The 19,341-nt window shown below is 42.1% G+C and overlaps 1 protein-coding gene across 3 annotated transcripts in view; it reads right to left on the bottom strand.

Moving 5' to 3' along the window:
• LOC308073437 (dedicator of cytokinesis protein 9) overlaps positions 1-19,341 on the bottom strand; it is a 106,676-nt gene that overhangs the window by 23,549 nt on the left and 63,786 nt on the right. For all 3 annotated transcript variants that reach the window (XM_080412335.1, XM_080412337.1, XM_080412336.1), the window contains exons 4-25: positions 18,962-19,044; positions 17,724-17,793; positions 15,093-15,188; positions 14,749-14,883; positions 10,940-11,114; positions 8,595-8,647; positions 7,630-7,704; positions 7,182-7,322; positions 6,479-6,691; positions 6,188-6,310; positions 5,583-5,665; positions 5,067-5,189; positions 4,563-4,642; positions 4,255-4,442; positions 3,930-3,995; positions 3,757-3,849; positions 3,347-3,470; positions 2,755-2,873; positions 2,209-2,295; positions 1,939-2,028; positions 602-717; positions 205-274 (exon numbers count right to left, since the gene is read on the bottom strand). In XM_080412335.1, coding sequence (XP_080268461.1) covers positions 205-274; positions 602-717; positions 1,939-2,028; positions 2,209-2,295; positions 2,755-2,873; positions 3,347-3,470; positions 3,757-3,849; positions 3,930-3,995; positions 4,255-4,442; positions 4,563-4,642; positions 5,067-5,189; positions 5,583-5,665; positions 6,188-6,310; positions 6,479-6,691; positions 7,182-7,322; positions 7,630-7,704; positions 8,595-8,647; positions 10,940-11,114; positions 14,749-14,883; positions 15,093-15,188; positions 17,724-17,793; positions 18,962-19,044 — 2,403 coding nt within the window. The remainder of the gene's footprint in view (positions 1-204; positions 275-601; positions 718-1,938; positions 2,029-2,208; positions 2,296-2,754; positions 2,874-3,346; positions 3,471-3,756; positions 3,850-3,929; positions 3,996-4,254; positions 4,443-4,562; positions 4,643-5,066; positions 5,190-5,582; positions 5,666-6,187; positions 6,311-6,478; positions 6,692-7,181; positions 7,323-7,629; positions 7,705-8,594; positions 8,648-10,939; positions 11,115-14,748; positions 14,884-15,092; positions 15,189-17,723; positions 17,794-18,961; positions 19,045-19,341) is intronic.

Below are 19,341 nucleotides of genomic sequence, written 5' to 3'. Positions count from 1 at the left end.
AATTATTACAAAATCTCCTAACTGTAAATATTTGAGATAATTGCAATTATTCTGCATATTCATAATAATCGTTTCCATGTTGAACAAATGTTAATACATTTACTAAATAAACATTTTGTCAAATGTCACGATTGTGACATCCCTACTCTCTAGAACAGGACAGGTGTAACATGCGGCGTATGAGGTTGAGCTGTGAATTTTCACCTTTACGTATGATCTCAGGTGGTGCTCCAAGCCCTCTTCGTGGCACTGGGATACAACGTGAATCATAACTCTGAAATGGAGGATGGAAAAGCGATGTGAAATAACAGTGTAGAAGCAGATAGTCTCATATAGCCTAATGCAACAAGTCATGTTTTTCAGTTGAATTTTTTTTTCCGGCGAGTGACACGATGAGCGAGCAAATATACTAGACTATTGCTACAGTACAAGTTTCATTCAATTTCATACATTTAAATCACATTTATATGTTACACAGTTACCCGATGCAAAAGTTGAACCTAGCATTTCTTCATCATATTTTTGACTATCACACATTTGAACCTAGGTTTGAGTCAGAGAGAATTAAAAAAAAAAGTTGTCTCAGTGAGACAGCACTTGCCTGGTGACATTGACTGCCACATCCTCATGGGTGGCACCGGTCAGCACCCGAAACAGCTGGTTCAGAATGGTGGGCAGGAACTTAATCATCACGTGGCTCTCCATAGCATGAAGACTCTGGGTGCAGAGTTACAGTGTGTAAATGGTAAATGGTGCATTTATATAGCGCTTTTATCCAAAGCGCTTTACATAGATTGTGCATTACATTCACACACACATTCATACACCGATGGCAGAGGACACCATGCAAGGCACCAACCTGCTCATCGGGAGCAATTAGGAGTTCAGCGTCTTGCTCAAGGACGCTTCGACACCAACTCTGGGGATCCCAGCCCGGGATCAAACTGGGAACCTTGCGGTTTCCAGTTCACTCTACCCGGCCATCTACCCCTGAGCCACTGCCGCCCCAGTGTGTGTATGAACAAATACGTCATTTGTAATCAGCTGCGACCAGCTCTCGGTTTGGGTCGACCGATCGACCGACTCACTGACCAAAGGCTGCCCGACCAACCGTCATCGCTAACAATACATTAACTTGATTAAATTACCTGTAGCACATCATGGGACACAGATAGGAAATACTTGCTATACATGTAGGTTAATTAGGTTTACATAATCATGATAATGTTGGGTTAGGAAATAATTAGGGGAGAAAAAGAGCTAGATGCTTTGGGTCATGTCCCTTGAGGCTCTGAACGTCCTGTCTACTCAAACAAAGAAGATGGTGAAAGTGACTACAGTATGACGCAGGAGGAAACCAGTGCAACAGCAAGAATAACAGGACATAAGAGAACAACCGTGTGCTAATCACCCACAACTTATGATCCAGTTCCTGGAACGAGGTGGTGCATCACTGGACATGCACAGGGCAATAAGACCAGGCTCGCCAAGTCATTTGGCACGCTGCCAGTGAAAACGGCTGCTCTGGCTGACCTTGTGTCTGACCCTCTGGCCATTGTTTGTGTGCACAGTTGTGTTTACATTATCCCCCGAGAGATGCATCAAACTAAGTGTCTCTCTCCATGTCAGTGACCAGCAGGGGACAATGGGCTGCGATTCCCAGGGTTTGTAAAGTTAAGCCATGTTAACAATGTTCCATGCACCCTGAGCAAACAAGCACAGTTTTCTAAATATCCTGAGGAAATCAGACTGAATTTAGATTGCGGAACGAGGGACAGGTGGGCCACAAGCGCCACAGAAAGAAGGAGAGACAGAGAGGGGGGGAAATGAAAGAGAGATCGACCGGGACACAGGATAAAAGACAGGTGAGGACTGCCGCTCATATGTTTTTGTGTCCCTGTGTTACAACTCTTAACTAATACGTTGCAGTTGTTTTACCTTCAGGTATTTGACCAGTTCCCCTCCTGATATTTGATCTGAGGAGGCTGCGCTCTGACAGTGGTCGAAGAAATTGTGCAAATGTTGATCCTATAGAGACGAGAGAGAAATCCCAATGAGAGAGAGGCAAATTCATGAAGACAATTAGATCTATTTCCATTTTTTGTTTTTAAATACAAGGAAGTTTTACAGACTAAATGTTTAACTTGAATTGGTTAGCGGTGTCAGTATTAGTAATACTGCAGATACAGTATGGTGTGTGAAACTAACCTGAGTGTAGACAGTGGACACAAGGTGAGTGGACACCTTGAACAAAGGCTTGCCTCCATCCACCCATTTCATTTCAGGAACGGAATGCTGTGATAAAATAAAATGGGAAAGATTCTAGCAAAACATGGCAGATTCCCGTTACATTAACATTTACCGTATCTCCAAATTTAAACTTTTAATGTTTTTTCGTAAATGAATGCCCTACTCCATCATACTACAGTGTCACATAAAAGTAGCAAAAATAGCCTATCTACAAGCTTGTTTAACCAAACAAAAGTATTAACAAGTTCTTAACAAGTGGCTACACTAATAACTACATTGGATCCATTGGAACACAGGTGCTTTTTGCCATTTCCTGAAAAGTAACAGTTTTGTACAAACAAGGTTTCCACCCAACAGCGACGATAAAGAGTGTAACACTGCAACATTTACTTTGTGACCAACGGTGTTGACAATTTCTTTCATAAACACTGACCGATAACATCAACTAACGTCATCTATAAGATTCCATGCACCAGGTTTAAAAGGAACGTTAAAAAACGTTACCTTGCTGACGCCCTCCTGACAGCTGAGATAGCCAGCAGGCAGGTTGGCAGCCACTGAGACGTGACTCTCATTCATGACCACCCGGCCATCCTTCAGCAAGGGGAGCCAAGCGTAACCCACTGGGGACAAGGACATGGGGGGGTGGGAGAGGAGAGATTGACAGCCAATAGTCTTGATGCCCCAGAGCATTCACCACCAGAATGTACAGAAGAACCACTACATGCATAAGGACCAGTCAATACAGATATAAAATGGAGAAGGAAATGGCAGTGTGCAAGTATAAAGGTTCCTTCCTTTTCTTTATGTAAAGCGACTTTGGGTACTTAGAAAAGCACTATGTTACTCTGAGCTATTATTATTATTAGGTATTGTGTGGTGTGTGTGTGTGTGTGTATGTGTGTGTGTGTGTGTGTGTGTGTGTGTGTGTGTGTGTGTGTGTGTGTGTGTGTGTGTGTGTGTGTGTGTGTGTGTGTGTGTGTGTGTGTGTGTGTGTGTGTGTGTGTGTGTGTGTGTGTGTGTGCGCGCGCGTGCGCGTGCGCGTGCGTGCGTGCGTGCGTGCGTGCGTGCGTGCGTGCGTGCGTTTTAACCTTACCTTGCGTCTCAACCGTGTCTTTCTTCTTGGTGCTGGCCTTGCTGTTGCTGTCACAGCTGACATGGAAGAAGGTGAAGAGCAGGTGGTGTTTCTCATGGAGCTGTGTTGGCAGCTCGATCTTAAACTGAGGGCCAGGAACATAAACACACAGTCCTGGGATCAGCGAATAAAACACACTACCCTACCCACCCATTGCCTAATCTGCGCACCACTCTAGAATAACTAGAGATGTTCCCATTTTCCCTTCCCCATACCGATTCCAATAACTGAACTTGCTATCGGTCAATGCAGTGTACCGATCCAATACCAGTGTGTTACATTAACAAAACATTTTAGGCTCTATCAGGAGGCATTTAAGATACTGGTATCTGAACAACTATAAAAAATAATAACATGAGAGTGCATCTCACCTCGTCATAGAACTCTGGGTTGTGCTGGTGATGTAATACTGCAGCGACAGCATTTTTGGTCAACAGGGGCCCACCTGGTCGTCCGTAGATGCACTGCCGAATTATTACAACAGTTAGTTGCCTGCCGTGCCAAGTAGAGTAACCTCTGCCAGGTGACGTGACTGTGAGTTTACCTTGAGTGAGACTGCGTCCTCCTCATCCGAGTCCTTGAATTCCACGCAGACAGCTACGTTTCGAGCCTGAGGACAAAAACATACACTGTACGGTACAACAAAGCTGACACACTTACACAGACTACAAGTGGTGGAAATGTCTCATATAGCTGCAGAGGTTTAAAAAAGCATGCCTGTTAAAGATTTTTTTAAAGTGCTTAGAATATTTATAGTCTGCTGTGCAATCATGCACACATTCCTACCGTTTGCAGAGAAGAATCTGAGTTTCCTTTTGTGTGTAGCGGAAACTCGAAAAACACCATCATACAACGGAAGCTTGTCATACCTTTGCAAAAGACTTTTGGCTGTCATATTTCAGGTGCTTTGGGTAGACATAGAGGTGATTGTTGTAGATGGTGAAGGGCTGGGAGCACTTGGCGATGCACGGCACAAACTCCTCCACTTCAAAGAGGACGCTGGTCTTTTCGCTGGACTCAAACGGCTTCACAGGAATGTAGGATGAGGTAACGCAATCTACCCACACACACAGGCAGGAGGGAGACCAAATAAACAGCTGGCAGACAACGTGACCCATCTGACCCAAGCAGCGACGGCCTTTATCTTGGCTGGATGTATTGAATTTGGAGGACTTACTTGTCAAGTCAGGGGCTACATTGTCAATGGTAACATCTAGGTTTCCTAGGATTACAGGCAACTTGGCCATCTTCTCTGGTCTGGAGACGAGAAGGAAAATAATCATTGGTTAATTCCGTTGTTATTGTCTACCTAGGAGCAATAATGGAAAACAGGCATGCTGCCTGGAACCGAGAAGAACTGAAGTGGATAACACAATATTTGCTGAGGTGATAAAGGATTTTAAAATTTTCGAACAAAGTGTCTTTGTTAAAACATACCGTATTTTCCACACTATATGGCGCATCTGAGTATAAGGCGCACCTTCAATAAATGTATTATTTTCATATATAGGGCGCACCGCATTATAAGGCGCATCCGCACTATAAGGCGCACTGACGGTGCGGCTTATAGTACGGAAAATACGGGGTAGTCCTTTTACAAAACCACTTTTCAAAGAGTCATTGGCTACATGATCATTACATCTGCCTGACGTTACAGTCACTCATAGGGCATGGTACTAACTTCCTGAAGTCAGCCAGCAGTTTGAACATGTCATCATTGGACAATTTGTTGCTGTCCTGTCTGTAGAGGGCCGAAAACCGGGCACTTTTATCCAGTGTCCCTGAAGCATCTTTGAACAGGGGCCTGAATGAAAGAAAGAAAGGATGAGTCAGAAAGAGGCAGGACGGAGAGAATGATACCGCTCACATCTAATCTAACTTCTAACATTTGACATCCCCTTCAGGCATGGATGGAAGGGTTCGTACATTCTCCTCAGTGCATTCTTTACTGACTTTAGACAGCACACACAGACCTCTTGGAAGGCTGATATCCAATAGTGTGCTGGTGCGAATTTGCACGTGTAAGTGCATTTCTGTGTCTGCATGCATGTGTGCGTGCATGTACTGTATGTGTGTACTGTAGATTCTAACATTCAAAAACATTTCAAAATACTTAAAACAGGTTTTCCTTTAAAAAAATCTATTTCAAAAGTCCAAGCACTATCTTTCACAATATATACAGTTATTACATACATACCTGGCTGCCCATGCAAAAGGCATTTTATACTGGCCTAACCGGCTACAGGCCAGCTTGGCATTCTTTAGGACCTTCTGTGCCACCTTGTGGAAGAGAGGAATAAAATTGGAGAAAACATTTTTTACTGAATTCAGAATGGTGCCAATGCTAACACATACTCAGAGTAGACTAGTCTTATAATTATTCACTCCTCTCGTCGCACACTCATTGACATGCTTTGCACACTCAACACACACACACACACACACACACACACACACACACACACACACACACACACACACACACACACACACACACACACACACACACACACACACACACACACACACACACACACACACACACACACACACACACACACACACACAGTTCTTCTGAATCCCATTACTGCCCACTGTAGCCCCCCAATGGTGCATAACCAGATTTGTATAGCCAAAGCCAATGTTTGTGTTAAGTGTTTTTGCAACTGGCCTGCACTTATAACAAGGATGATTTGATCATCCATCATGTAGAATAATCAGATGGAATCTGCTGAGCATGGAGAACATGCTGCCTTTTAAGGAAGATGCTGGGAAGTGCTGTGGGCAAGACTTATACAGTACCTTGGTGGAATCTGAATTCTTCATGTATGGCTCGGCACAAGAGGCGATTCCCCCCTGGAGGACCTTCTCAATGCGTGCCACCAGGAAGATGTCTGGGTGTGGGCATGTTACCGAGAACACTCCCTGTGGCGAAAACAAGTTCCAACACAAAATGTTGAAGCAGATCATTATGCTCAGATCTGCATGAAATCTTGTCAAGTTGAGTGGGATGCTGCATTTCTTAATCATGTATAAAAGAACAGAATTAAAACATGGTCTCTCTGGCTAATAGGAGAAGAACAAGACATTTACCTGTCTTGGATACTGCATGGTCGCCTCGGGCACGCTGTGGATCAGTCGTTGGCCCCCGTGGATCGTGTCCCCTCCCCCGTTCATATACTGGCTGCTGTGATTGGCCACCATGCCTCGGACAGACGGGTTGTTCAGGTCCACGTGGAAGTCTGAGGAGATCTTCCTGCTGTTCTGGATGTCGAATAGTGACAGGCTGACATAGAATGGTTCAACCTGAGATGGAAGCAGCACAGGAAGTACGGTATAAGTTAACAAGCAGCAGAACTGTTTCAAATGTTTGTCATTTCTGTGCATGGTCACCGAGAAAGAGGCTTTGGTTACATATTTTTTCAAATAACACTAACATACCATCCTTCTCAGAAACTGTTGGACCTGTTCGTATTTGTGTGTTGTGTCACGTCAGTGACTCTGTGGGAACAGAACCTGTTTGGATTTGTGTATTTGTGTGTGGTGTTGTATCAGTGCCTCTGTGAAGACGGAACACAAGTCTCTATTAAACAGCTACTGCCGGGAGGGACAGCAGGACACCAGACTCCATGAGACAGCTCCTTCCCCATTACTGAGCCTCTGGCCTGGTAACCGTGTCAACCCGAGTTGGACAGACCATCGCATCCTGTTACTAGCTTCCTTATTCACAGTGGATCTGGCTCCTGATATTTAGTCTATTCATTGTGGCCAGCAAAAACATAAAAAGATGTCTTACATTTGTTGTGGGTCCTTCCTCGTTTTCCGCCACACAGCTTTGCAAATTGAACGAAAGGTCATTGCAGTTCACCAGAATGCGCTTGCCAAACTTCTCCTCAAACTGCTTTATGTCCGGCTCAATCCCCGAGAAGTCTAATTTCTGAAGGACATATGAGGAAAGGTCTTAGGTTACATTAGGCACATCCAGACATTATAGTAGGTGCTGTTATTTTGTGGTACAGCGGTGTTGCGCTGCGGAAATAGCCAATCTACGATGCGTTGTGAGCTTGTAGAAAGCTAATTTTACTGTAAAACAGCAGCACAAGACAGAATAATAATAATAAATTAAGCATATAAGCCTAATTTTCATCTATAAGGACAAGGCCAAAAGAGGGACGCCAAGGTTAATGTGTTTTAATAGAAATACAGTAAGGAATTAAAATTGGGTTACTTTATGTTTCACTCACCTGTGTGTCAGGATCCAACGTGAAAAGCTTCAATCTGGTTTCATTCCTTATCTTAGATTCAATATCGCGTGCACTCTGAGAATAGAAGGGGCATTTTTTAGATTCCACTCACAACCACAAACGTGCTTAGTCGTCAGAACCACTGAGCATGCAGTTTTAAAAATGTCAAATGGTTTAGCCATTTGGACCATTCTCTTCATTTGTGTCACATCTGGAAATAAGGCTTCGAATTTTACGAGCTGATCATGGAGATGGAGAGGACAGTCTCAGAGGTGAGATCAGGGGGCTACCATCACATACAGTACAGCACAGCACTGCCTAGCCCAGTATGTCAGGGTGCTATTCCAGCTAACTGTCACCACCAGTTTCCATGCACATGTGGCTTAACTATAGCCTGCTACTTGGGGCCAGAGCATCATATGGACACGTGCCGTTTGGAGACTTAAAAATCCACTTTGGACTGAACTCTAGGCTGTTACAGGAACTCAACTGAATGGAAAAGTCATTGTTTGATTTAGTGGTCTTGAATGATCACATCTGAACAGTTTAACGTTCTTCGGCATTTGTTCCTCTTTTAGGAATATTCTAAACTAACCAGATGAAGGTCTGCGTACCACTACCAAAATATTGTTACCAACTGCATGTGTGTGGGAGTCCTTTGTTTTACGATAGTTGCGATAGTCAGCCCATGGTCTTCTCCACCAGTCAATCTATGCTGTAGGTGTGCAAAGGTTCTGCTCTTTTAGGACTATAACAAATGGTGGAGGAATGTAATCAAACAAGTCTTCATGAGCCGTAATTGAACCACGTGTTTGTGACAGAGGTTATACCGAGAGGCCTTCTTTGTAGTTAACCCGGTGAGGAATAGTGATTTCATGCTGCTAATTCCAAGTGATGATGTTTTACCTACTGGCCCTAGCAAAATCCCAAGGTATTGGCTTCCAGTTAGGGGAAACAGGACCTACCTGAAAGCTGTCCATACTGCCAGAGGAACTGTCTGACTTTCCCAGCTCATCATCTAGAGCAGGAGAAAAAAAAGAGAAATTACTGGATGTAAGCTAAAGGAATTTTGAAACATTATTGTCTTTACCACAAAGTCCTCTTAATCCCACGCTAACACTTAATGTTCAGTAAACAGTAATTCAGCTGCACTGGGATCAGCCAGGACTGAGAGGCAGGCCAGTGTTGATGTTGATCTGTATTAGAGCTTCAAGATCCCAGGGTTGTCTTTTCTCTCCCCCTGCATAGCGTGATTAATAAAGGCCAAGACGTTAGGAAGATTAGTGGGGCCTCTTTGCACAGACACACTCGGGCTCGTTCCTCCTGGCAGTACGAGACAGGAGGTGAGCATTAAAATGTCTGGGTGGTCCAACAGACTAGACAGAGAGAGCCGTCAAAGAACTAGGAGACAACTGAGGCACTACACAGCAAAGTTAAAATGACAGCTGGCTCCCCACCAAACCGCAGACAACTACAGATCAAATTAAGTTGGGAGATCAGTCGGTTGGAAGGTGTGAAAAAAGGTTGCTGAATGCACCTGAGAGCCGACACAGACAGACGGCTACTATGGTGCTAAAAATACCCGATGGCATGATGTCGTTTTTCAACAACAAACACATGTACATGCTTAAATCATTTGAGAAATTATAAAGATAACTACTGCACTGCAGGGTCCTCTGGGCATGGCCACAAGGTTATCTGTATTTATACTATTTTGGTGTATGTTGATTGTTATGTCTGTTGACATGCTCTATTTATTGTCTAACTAGTTGTTAACTAGTTGTTAACTAGTTGTACGAACGCTTGTTTTCTATTGCTGTATTGTTTATTGGATTATTGGATTGTTTATTGGATCTTGTTTAGTCGATTCACTTATTTGTTTTAGCTCATGCTCATTTGATTTAGCTATTTTGTCTCATCTGTTTAAGGAAATAGGTAGCTGATATATTGCACTTTTACCTTAGCGCTAGGTATACTCTTGGTTGCTTGTTTTTGCAGATAATGCACTAAAGACTTCTGGTGATTAGTAGTTTTCGTTCCCTACCTATGTTGAATACACTTATTGTAAGTCGCTTTGGATAAAAGCGTCTGCTAAATGACTGTAATGTTATGGTTGAATGGGCTTCTCCTCTGACAGAAATGTCTTTCTATCTTTTGTATTTAATATGAATTAAAACAATAAACACTGCGTGCCTACTGCCTACAGCAAGCGGCAGAGCAATGCACACAAAGGTTGGTGCACTGATTCAGAGTAAATTAACCACTATTTAAGCATTGATCCGCTTGATGTTCAGGTTTTGTACAAAATAATGGCTGGCAGGATCAAACAATTTATTATTTACAATGTAATCATAAAAGGCATACTCGCAATCATTAATGAAATTATTTTGATATAGTTTTGTTGTTAATCTTGTCCACCTATTTACTTCAATTCATCAACTATTTTCTTTGTCTTTGGATTCTTCATTCACTGAAAAAATATATATAAGTTATACAAACAAACTCTCCTTGTATTCAAGCCATCACAGGGTGAGTAAATGAAAAAGTAATTTTGGAAGTGAACTACTCCTTCAACCATAATGGAAATGTATCACTTTGGAATGTAAGTCTTCATGTATATTATATTTTATCTGGACTACCTGAGCAATTTTTTAAATATTGATTCCTTACTCCCAGCGGCAGGAGCCAGTGTGAGTGTTAAGCCAAAGACAATTGTCTGGTCTGACATTTTAGTCTGTAGAACAAGACCTGTTTACACATTCTTGTTCCCCTGAGGAAAACTGAACTCTGGATATTTTCTTTGCCTTAACATTATGAAAAGCACGTTTTTTGTGTTAAAAGGGGTTCTGATTTTAAGGTGGATAACATTTTTGCAAGGTTAACAAAAATATGATTCCAGCTCATATCTGTTCGTAACCCCCCCACTGAACACAGATACACAGATGGGAACCATATTTTACAGTCTATGATGGGAACACAGGGTGGCAGAACACATGCATGAACTCACAAATGACCTTATGTGAGAGACATGGACGCGCGCACACACACACACGGAATTACATCCACTATATACAGTACACCTACACTTTACACACACACATTAAGTCTATAATCCACTGTATACACATACATATTACCTACACATCTCTCTCTCACACACAAATACTGTACACATATTACCTACACATGTCATAGACAAGTTAATTCATAACTACATCCACTATACTGTATACACCTACAAATTAATGTCGCACACGCTTGCGCACACACACACACACACACACACACACACACACACACACACACACACCATCATGAACGTCTCCGTTCCTCTTCTCTTGCATTGCGATCTCAAAGCTGCTGTGCAGGATCTTGTTGAGGGTGCTGATCCAGTCCTCCATCTCTCCCTCACTGTCAGAAGCCAGCAGATAGCTGCTCTTGTCCTGCATCTTCAGCTCGAAAGCAAACTTCCGAACTTTGTTGTTCTGAAAAAAAAGAAAGAAAAAAAAGCGCACACACGAGAGAAGAGAGAGGAAGAGAAAAAAACTATGAGTAAAACAACGGGACCTCGCTCTTAACCATATAAGCTCTAATTTATACTTCATTGTACGATCAAGTTTCTCTATTTTGGAAAAACTTCAGATTTTCCTATAATGACATGCCTACTATTGGGACACCAGGTTCAAAAAGTACAAAAGTATAAGTAGAGAGTTTGTTATTGAGTGTGCAATTGTAATTGATGTTCAATAACTGACTACTTTTAGTTTTATAAATCTGAATATGGCAACACTAAAAGGAAAGTTCCATACCACAATCAAAGATGACATTCAAAAACTGCTAAGTCACTGGAAGGCAGCAAATGCTTAGGTTTATAATGGTTTATCTTTATAGTGCGCTCTAATGACAACAAATCCTGTCCTCGTGCTCACTGAAAATGTAATTGGTATGGAATGGAATTTTGCACCTTGTATGCAAGTCTCAATATAATATTCACAATCTCTTATGGCTCCAATTTGTTTTAAGTAAAATCCCATTGAGATACAAGATCTCTTTTATGAGGGAGCCTTGTCTAGGGTATGTGTACAGTATTCATCTTATCTTAAAAGATGTGCAAAAAGTGTGTCTTCATGTTAGAACGATGAGGCCAAACAAGACCCATATATCATTTGAATAAGGATATAGAATATTTCTACAAGTAAGATACATTTTCCAGCTGTACCAAGTCTGCAGCAGAGACTTTCTGTAGATTAGGTGAGTTCATTCAACAGCACAAGTCTGCAGTCACAGAGATGAACTATGACCTCCAATCAGCCAGGAAGTGTGAGGTAACCTTCCCTTTTGGGCTTATCCTCGAGCGTCTGTTTCTACTACGGTCTACTACCCACTACTACTATACACATGTGCACGCGCATCCACGTACATACGTACGCACGCACACACGCAAAGCCTCCGCTGCTTGATGTTGATGATCATATCAGTATACAGTATGTCAGTATAACAAAAGAATAGCGCTGCTGGGATACAGCAGCAGTCGCTGTATTATTATGGTCAGCGGTCAAAGGATTGTTAGGCCACAGTTGTCTTTATAATTTGGCTGAGCTGCTGAAACTGCAGTGTGAGTGGATGGGAGGGAGAGTCATTATCTGAAGGCGAGCTGAACAAACATGGATAAACTGGAGGAGTATTTGGGACAGAAATCAGAGTCGAGTAATCGTCAAGGGATTTTAAACGCATGACAGTAAGAAAGACGGCATGAGATCCTGTTTTGTCCATACGTGCAGTTGAACTTGCTATCAGGACAGTCTGCCATTTACTCCCACTCAAAATACAAGGACTCCAGCTGCGCAAACCAGTTAAATATAGCAGTGGTGTCGTTTAGCCCACATATATGTACCCAACCCTCAACACAGACACAGCGGTGCGAGAGGAACGGGGGTAGAAGTGAGATGTTTCCTCTGTTTCTGCAATCATGGAAAGTGTGATCACAGGAAGGGGAGTGAGCAGAGTTTAAAGGGAAAGGCTCAAGGAGAGGGAGGGAGGGAAAACAAACGGCTGTCCTGGGACACAACAAGACAGCGCATAGGATGTCTGAAGGAGATAAAAGTTGTCAGGTGGAATGCCTCAGTGCATGTACTTGACTGTGTGTTGGCTTTTCACAAGCACGTGAAATGTGCAAAAGCAGCTTGAAAGCCGGGCATGGCCTCACACCACACGCCCATATAACTTAATCGGCTGCAGATGCACAGCCCGATAGCACTTGCTGTGGCTGAGACGTTTAAGGCACAAATCTTTACCACTAAATGCATAATGTTGGCGAAACAAAACAAAAAACACAGTGGTAAACCACAGGACAGCACGATGTCAACTGATTGCATGGGCCGATCGGCAACAACAGTCCTGTCAAACCCCAACATCATAGTGAAGACAAATCGAATATAAGATCTGTGTTATAATTAAAGGGATCACTCAGACAAAACCACCACAGACGGACAAAACCAACCATGCATTTCGTGCCAGAGAAGGGTGCCAGAGTAGGCAGTTAGAGCATCACCACCAGCCATAACATCTCCCTTCTTCATTACTATGCCAAGAACATTCTCCTTTTGAGCTGCTTTGTTTCTGTGCCATATTGCACTGTATTGGCTTTTTAAATGTAATTTGTGGACCCCAGGATGACTAGCAACACCTGAAGCTAATAGGGAATAAAAGATTCAGGCTTTTTTATTTAAAGACGTCTGAATAAAGACTTATTTAAATAAGGGAGAGAGAAAATAATCCAGCCTGTTTATCTGCCCGGACAAGAAGATCTAACAAGTATCTCACCCACTCCTCCACTAAGAATGCACCATGGGAGGCCTGTGGTTTGGGAATTTATCGGTGTGGGGGGTTTGACAAACTCAGGGAAGGGCCAAGTCAACCTAACATGCACGACTCCAAATCCTAAAACCATCCCAAGGACATACGTTAAAGTTAAAACCCTTCACCTCCTGAGATTCCAGGACCCTCCTTCCTCCCCGGGTTCGACAACACTTCCCCCCCCACAGGGTGAGAGACACACAGGCAGACCTGGCCTACAATTCCAACCTCCATTCTCGTAATATTTTCCATCATAAATATCGAGCTGGTATGCTTAGTCATTAACCCATTCAATCCGGGGACGCATCTCTGTCATTTTAGATTTCTTTGAGCTATTCAAAAATAGCAGATCTACCGGTACAAGCACTTTTTTTTTATCGTGAAAATGTGTGCAAATCTGTTATACAAATATTATTATAAAGCGAAAAAATTTTACTCAAATCTTTCTACAAATGTCTAAATCCAAAAAAACGTATGTTGCTACATCAGTGGTTCTCAAACTTTTTCCATGTCAAGGACCCCCAAAATGATACGTATTTGGCGACGGACCCCCATCTCAAAATATGTTGTTCCAGGGATCCCCCAGAAGCAAAGATTTGAGTTAAAAATGTTCGCTTTAAAAAATATATATATTCAAAGATTTGCAAAAATGTTCACGATTTGTCAAAAAAAAAAAAAAGCAGATATACAAGCTTGTAGATCTGCTATTTTTGAAAAATCTTAAAATGACAGAGATGCGTCCCCGGATTGAATGGGTTAAGAGGAGAGTAGACCTCTCCCATTTCTTCTGGGTGATAGACAGATAATGATGTTTGCGGTCTGTCTCAGGGCATGCACATCTGCTAGCATGTGGTATCGATTGTGAAGCTGCAGTAGAGTGCGTGGCAGGCAATGTGACATCAGCATTCACATAATTTCAGCGGCTGAGAGTCAGCATTTATGGATGACCTTGGCGGGGGGGCGGGAAAGAGCAGATGGATGGGCTCCGGTTTCAGCCCCATGGGTGGGAGAGGGTGTCAGAAATAAAAGGCAGAAGCATCGCACCGGCATTGTCCCCCCAGTGCCAGTGTAACTTGTGTTGACATTTATTTTGTTATCACATAACATTTTACGCGGCACGGAGGGGAAAAAAACAGAATACACTAAGAAAGAGCTTCGGAGAGGAAATCGCTACATCCGCAGACTCAGCCTATTCCTGGCTAATGTTAACAATCATTGACGTTTTGGCAGAGGCCACAGTGGTGTTTCGGAGCGTGTTGTTACCTGAACTACGCCCATGCAGGAATCCAGGAAGATTGTTCCTTTGGGTTCTTTGGAAATCTTCTCGTCCTTGTAGAAATTGAGATTGTAAGAGCCATCTCCCAGCTGGGTTAGGTGGAAATACCTCCGCTTAAAAGACTGAGATGTAAAAAATAAAGCAAAACAAAACACAATTGAAAAACAGGTAAACAAAAAGGGACAAACCAAGTAGTCTAGTTCCTAATATTATGTCATAAAAAAATAAAGTGAGTTCCAAAGCAGCACATAGATACTGTAGTTACACAGTAAAATATGCTAAATTAACTCATTTACTTAATAAAAGTTAAGTTGTCATTAGAACCTCTCACCCTCATGGTGACACTGATGGCACTGTTCATGTTGCCCTTGTACAGCCAGCCATGTTTGTTGATTCCTCCTTTCTGGGAACCTAAGGAGGCTGTGTCCTGAGAGATTCAGACACATAAAGATCAGACGCGTACAGTTCAGCACCACATCAAAACACTTTTATACAAACACATCCTACCAAGACGTCTGCCAGAATGTCACCCAATGGTGCACATCACGACTGCCTTCATCCTGTGGCCGAGATCTCTTAAAGGTCCGTCCAACGCCAAACAAGCAACCAAGAGAACGTTTACACAGCGGATCAGAGACGTCTTATATTTTATGAGGCTGGAGAAGATTAAGTACACCCTGCGGGATTCGGTTGATAAATTCTATTGATACTTGAGGACACCTTGTCGATTACACTTCTGTGATTTTTTCTCTATTTATTAATTTAATTTCTGATTTATTTTTCCAATTATTATTTTTTGGTTTTGACTTCCACTTGATTTGCCCTCTTGTTTATTGATATGGTTTATACTTGTTTTTGTCCTGGTTTGTCCAGGGGTGGTGGGGGGCGAAAATTAAACAAACTACAAGAGAACGGTAAACAAACTACAGTATGACAAGACTCGAGGTCAAATAAATGACTCCATCTTCCCCACTGATCCACAACCAGATGGACCCTGTGGTCTGTCAGTTGTCAGGATGGATGGCATATGGTGAGACCACCACATTCACGTGGCTGATGTGACATTATGCCCTGAACGCAACCACCCATAACTAAGCTATTATGATCGGGGTAAATATAAAAAACAATTAGGAGAGGAAAAAGATGATGGGGCATCAGCTGCCCTGCTTTAGATCAGCTCTACCGTAAAGAGAACGCATGTCATGAGCAGTTACACTGCCAGCTGCTGACAGACTACAGCGAAGAACTGTGTCCCAGACACTTTTACGATCTACCCGGTAATGAATGGGTTTTTAAGATGCCCATTGTCCAGCATAATTTCTTTTCCCTCGGTTATAGTGAGTGAAAAGATTTTCAGAAAGTGCTGGCAGGATTCAGGAATATTTTCGGCATGTCTTGGGAGTGATCCGCGGAGCGTCTGGAAAGGTTCAGGGTCTGCTTCCACTCATCATTGTCTAGACGGCACAGACCGCTCCCCCATAGGGTCAGACAAAATCATGGGGTTCACGCTCTCCGAAATCTCTCTTGCACCACAATATTTTAATAGGCAATTTAAACATATTTTGTTGGAAAATTGGCTATTTTCTGTATAAATGTCTGTATAAATTATTCTTTACTGCATAACACAATGCAAAGCTAATATGTAAAATGGATATTAATTATTCTGGGGATTTTAGGGGCAATAGTTTGCAGTGCAAGGTCATGGCAAGCTTCCTGTTTAAAAGAATGATCTATGAGAATGATAGAGGTCAGGGGGGAGGTGAGGGCAGATTTGGGCAGATTCATTGGCTCTGATAAAGTGTCCCTCCCCTGTCATATGGGAGGTTGACTGTGAAGCTGAGCAGGACAGACCATGACCCTCATCGACTCCAAGGAGAGCATTTATTATTCAACACACAATTATATAGGAAAACAGATACAATAATCTTTGCACAAATGCAAATGTCTCATTTACTTTGAGCCTATGGGTCCTGCATTGAAGCCTATACACAGTTAACTCCTCAGTGTAAAAACTATTTGTAACTGTGAGAGTTTACAAATGTAACCAAATGGACCCATAATGGTCAATTTGGTTACATTTGTACATTCTTGAAGTTAAACATTGATAAATTAACACTGAGGATTTTACTGTGTATACAGGCATACCTGTATGTACAATATATCTTCCTGCAAATCATTATGTGTTTCATCACCTACAGGGGGCATAGTTTGACACAGCATGAGAACAAGGTCTGCCCAGTTGACTGTCATCGTTATATGTCTTGTTAGACGGTATGCCCCTGATGGCCTGCTAGATAACATCAGAATCATCAAAAGCCTCAGACTATCATTGCTGCTTTCAAACATCCGTTGGCCTGTCAGCCCTTCAAAGTTAAGTTTCTATGAGTGGTGACCTCCTGAGCTCTCAGGGGTGTGCTCCCATCAGCCAATCCAAGACCAACAAAGGATAATTTACACTGTTCTCACACACACACGCCAACAGAATTACGTAGATTAGGTGAAGATTAATGGAGTAAAATGTTTCAATAAGGCCCTGAAGACTTCAGCCTGAGAAAAAAGGAGAGGAATCCAAAACCGTTGAAACGATGAGCCAGCAAAGTCGTTTAATCGTCGTAATTGCACATAATCCTTTACATTAAAATGAGCTATTAAGGCATTGCAAGGCTTTCATCATTATAACAACTGTGATGGAAACGGGAAAGGCAAGTTAGTTCCCTTGGCCAGAAATAAATAATGACCACAATAAGACATATTAAGGGGCATATAACCATTAATAGTGTTTGTTTCTCTTGGAAAGATATGATTCCAAGAGGATAAAAAGTAATTTAAAGAATACGAATCGTATAACTCAGTAATTTGCAGAGCACTGAATCATGTCTCTTTCTATTCTGTTCATATAATAGGACTCATTGATGTGGGTTGGCTAGAACTCTAACACACTGCATGCATGCTATGAACTCACCTCGTCTTTGTCAACATCCTCATCCACCTCAAACACATGGATGGCCAACTTGTCCGGTCTGGACACTTTGCTGTAAAAAAAAATCAATTACTAGTCAATTAAACAGACTAATATAACTTGCAGATAATAGTTAGATAAATGTTGGGGCTGTACTTTCTGTAAAATGATGACAGCTACAGTATGACAACTGAATTACCGTCAGGGTTCAATAAAGGTCGAACAGTCAGTCGTTCTGTAGTTCTGGCTGTCTATCTATGCATGAATAAAAGTATTGCTTTCTCAATAACCTGATTCCAATCCAAAATACATTTCATAATATATATAAACTAAAGGGAGTTGATGATAAAGAATAAATATGGAATATAAATGATTTATAACTTATTGAAACAGTATTTTTGTTTATGCTTGCAATTATCCATAAAGAGAGAGAGAGAAAAAGTACAATGGTACACACACACACACACACACACACACACACACACACACACACACACACACACACACACACACACACACACACACACACACACACACACACACACACACACACACACACACACACACACACACACACACACACACACACACACACACACACACTCTCTCTCTCTTCAGGAACAACTAATGGCAGTGCTTGGGGGGAAAAAAAGGAAAGGAAGGAAAATCTACCAAAGATTAATACACATTAGGGGAAACTATTGTGAAATGTTATCGGGGAAGCGACGTCATGTAGTATTGTTTAAACTTCCCTGGCATCAAGGCAAGGACAGAAGAAATGGCAACAGTAATAGTGCCAAGGTCTTTCTGTCATTTAAACACAATGACAATAAAAACTATTCTTCAGGAAAGACAGCAGAGCTCATAACACGATTTTCGATAAAGCAAAGGAATAATTGATGTTACACAAAAGGAGAAAACTATATTGTTGGAGTGAATTAAGAATGAACAGTGTTTCCTTGAAGGTGAGTTATTTCAACATATCTTCAACAGTGAGCCAGGAATAAAGTGACTAAAGCTTTCTGACAAGCGGACAAAGACACTGATGAAAATGTGTGTGCATGCATAAATACTATGTGTGTGCAGGTGCGTGCGCATGAGTGTGTTTCAGTTTGTATCTCTGGCATCCATGCATTAAGCATGGTAGCTGTTCCCACTTGCCCAGCTGAAGCATGTCATGATGCAATACCCACACATCACTTACGTGAAGATAGGGTTGTCATTGTACTCAATAGACTTACTTTGGAAGTTGCCGAAAGTCCCCAGAATAGTCCTCATACTTGTAGTTAACAACATGCCAGTCAGAGTTGTAGGTCTTGATGCACTGAGAAAACACACGGCAATCAGTGAATAACAAACCACACGGCAAGATTCTCCTGCAAAAGGCATTTGTCCCTATACAGCGTCTCAGGGCTGCATCAATACAAGGTTTTCTAATCTAACACAGCCTTGCTGTCTGCTAATGCTTTTTTCCTCGTCCAATCAGATTAGAATTTCTGCAGGAAGAGGACGAGAAATCAAAGAGAGCGCTCATCTTTGAGCAGACCGTTGGCAGAATTTAAAGCCTTAAATGGGATTCAGTATTTGTGAGAAAGCAATATTCTATCATTCATGCAGGTGC

This window comes from Gymnoscopelus braueri (assembly GCF_963280865.1).
Source record: "Gymnoscopelus braueri genome assembly, chromosome: 18".
Taxonomy (NCBI): Eukaryota; Metazoa; Chordata; class Actinopteri; order Myctophiformes; family Myctophidae; genus Gymnoscopelus; species Gymnoscopelus braueri.
This window is presented reverse-complemented; position numbering and strand designations above follow the sequence as displayed.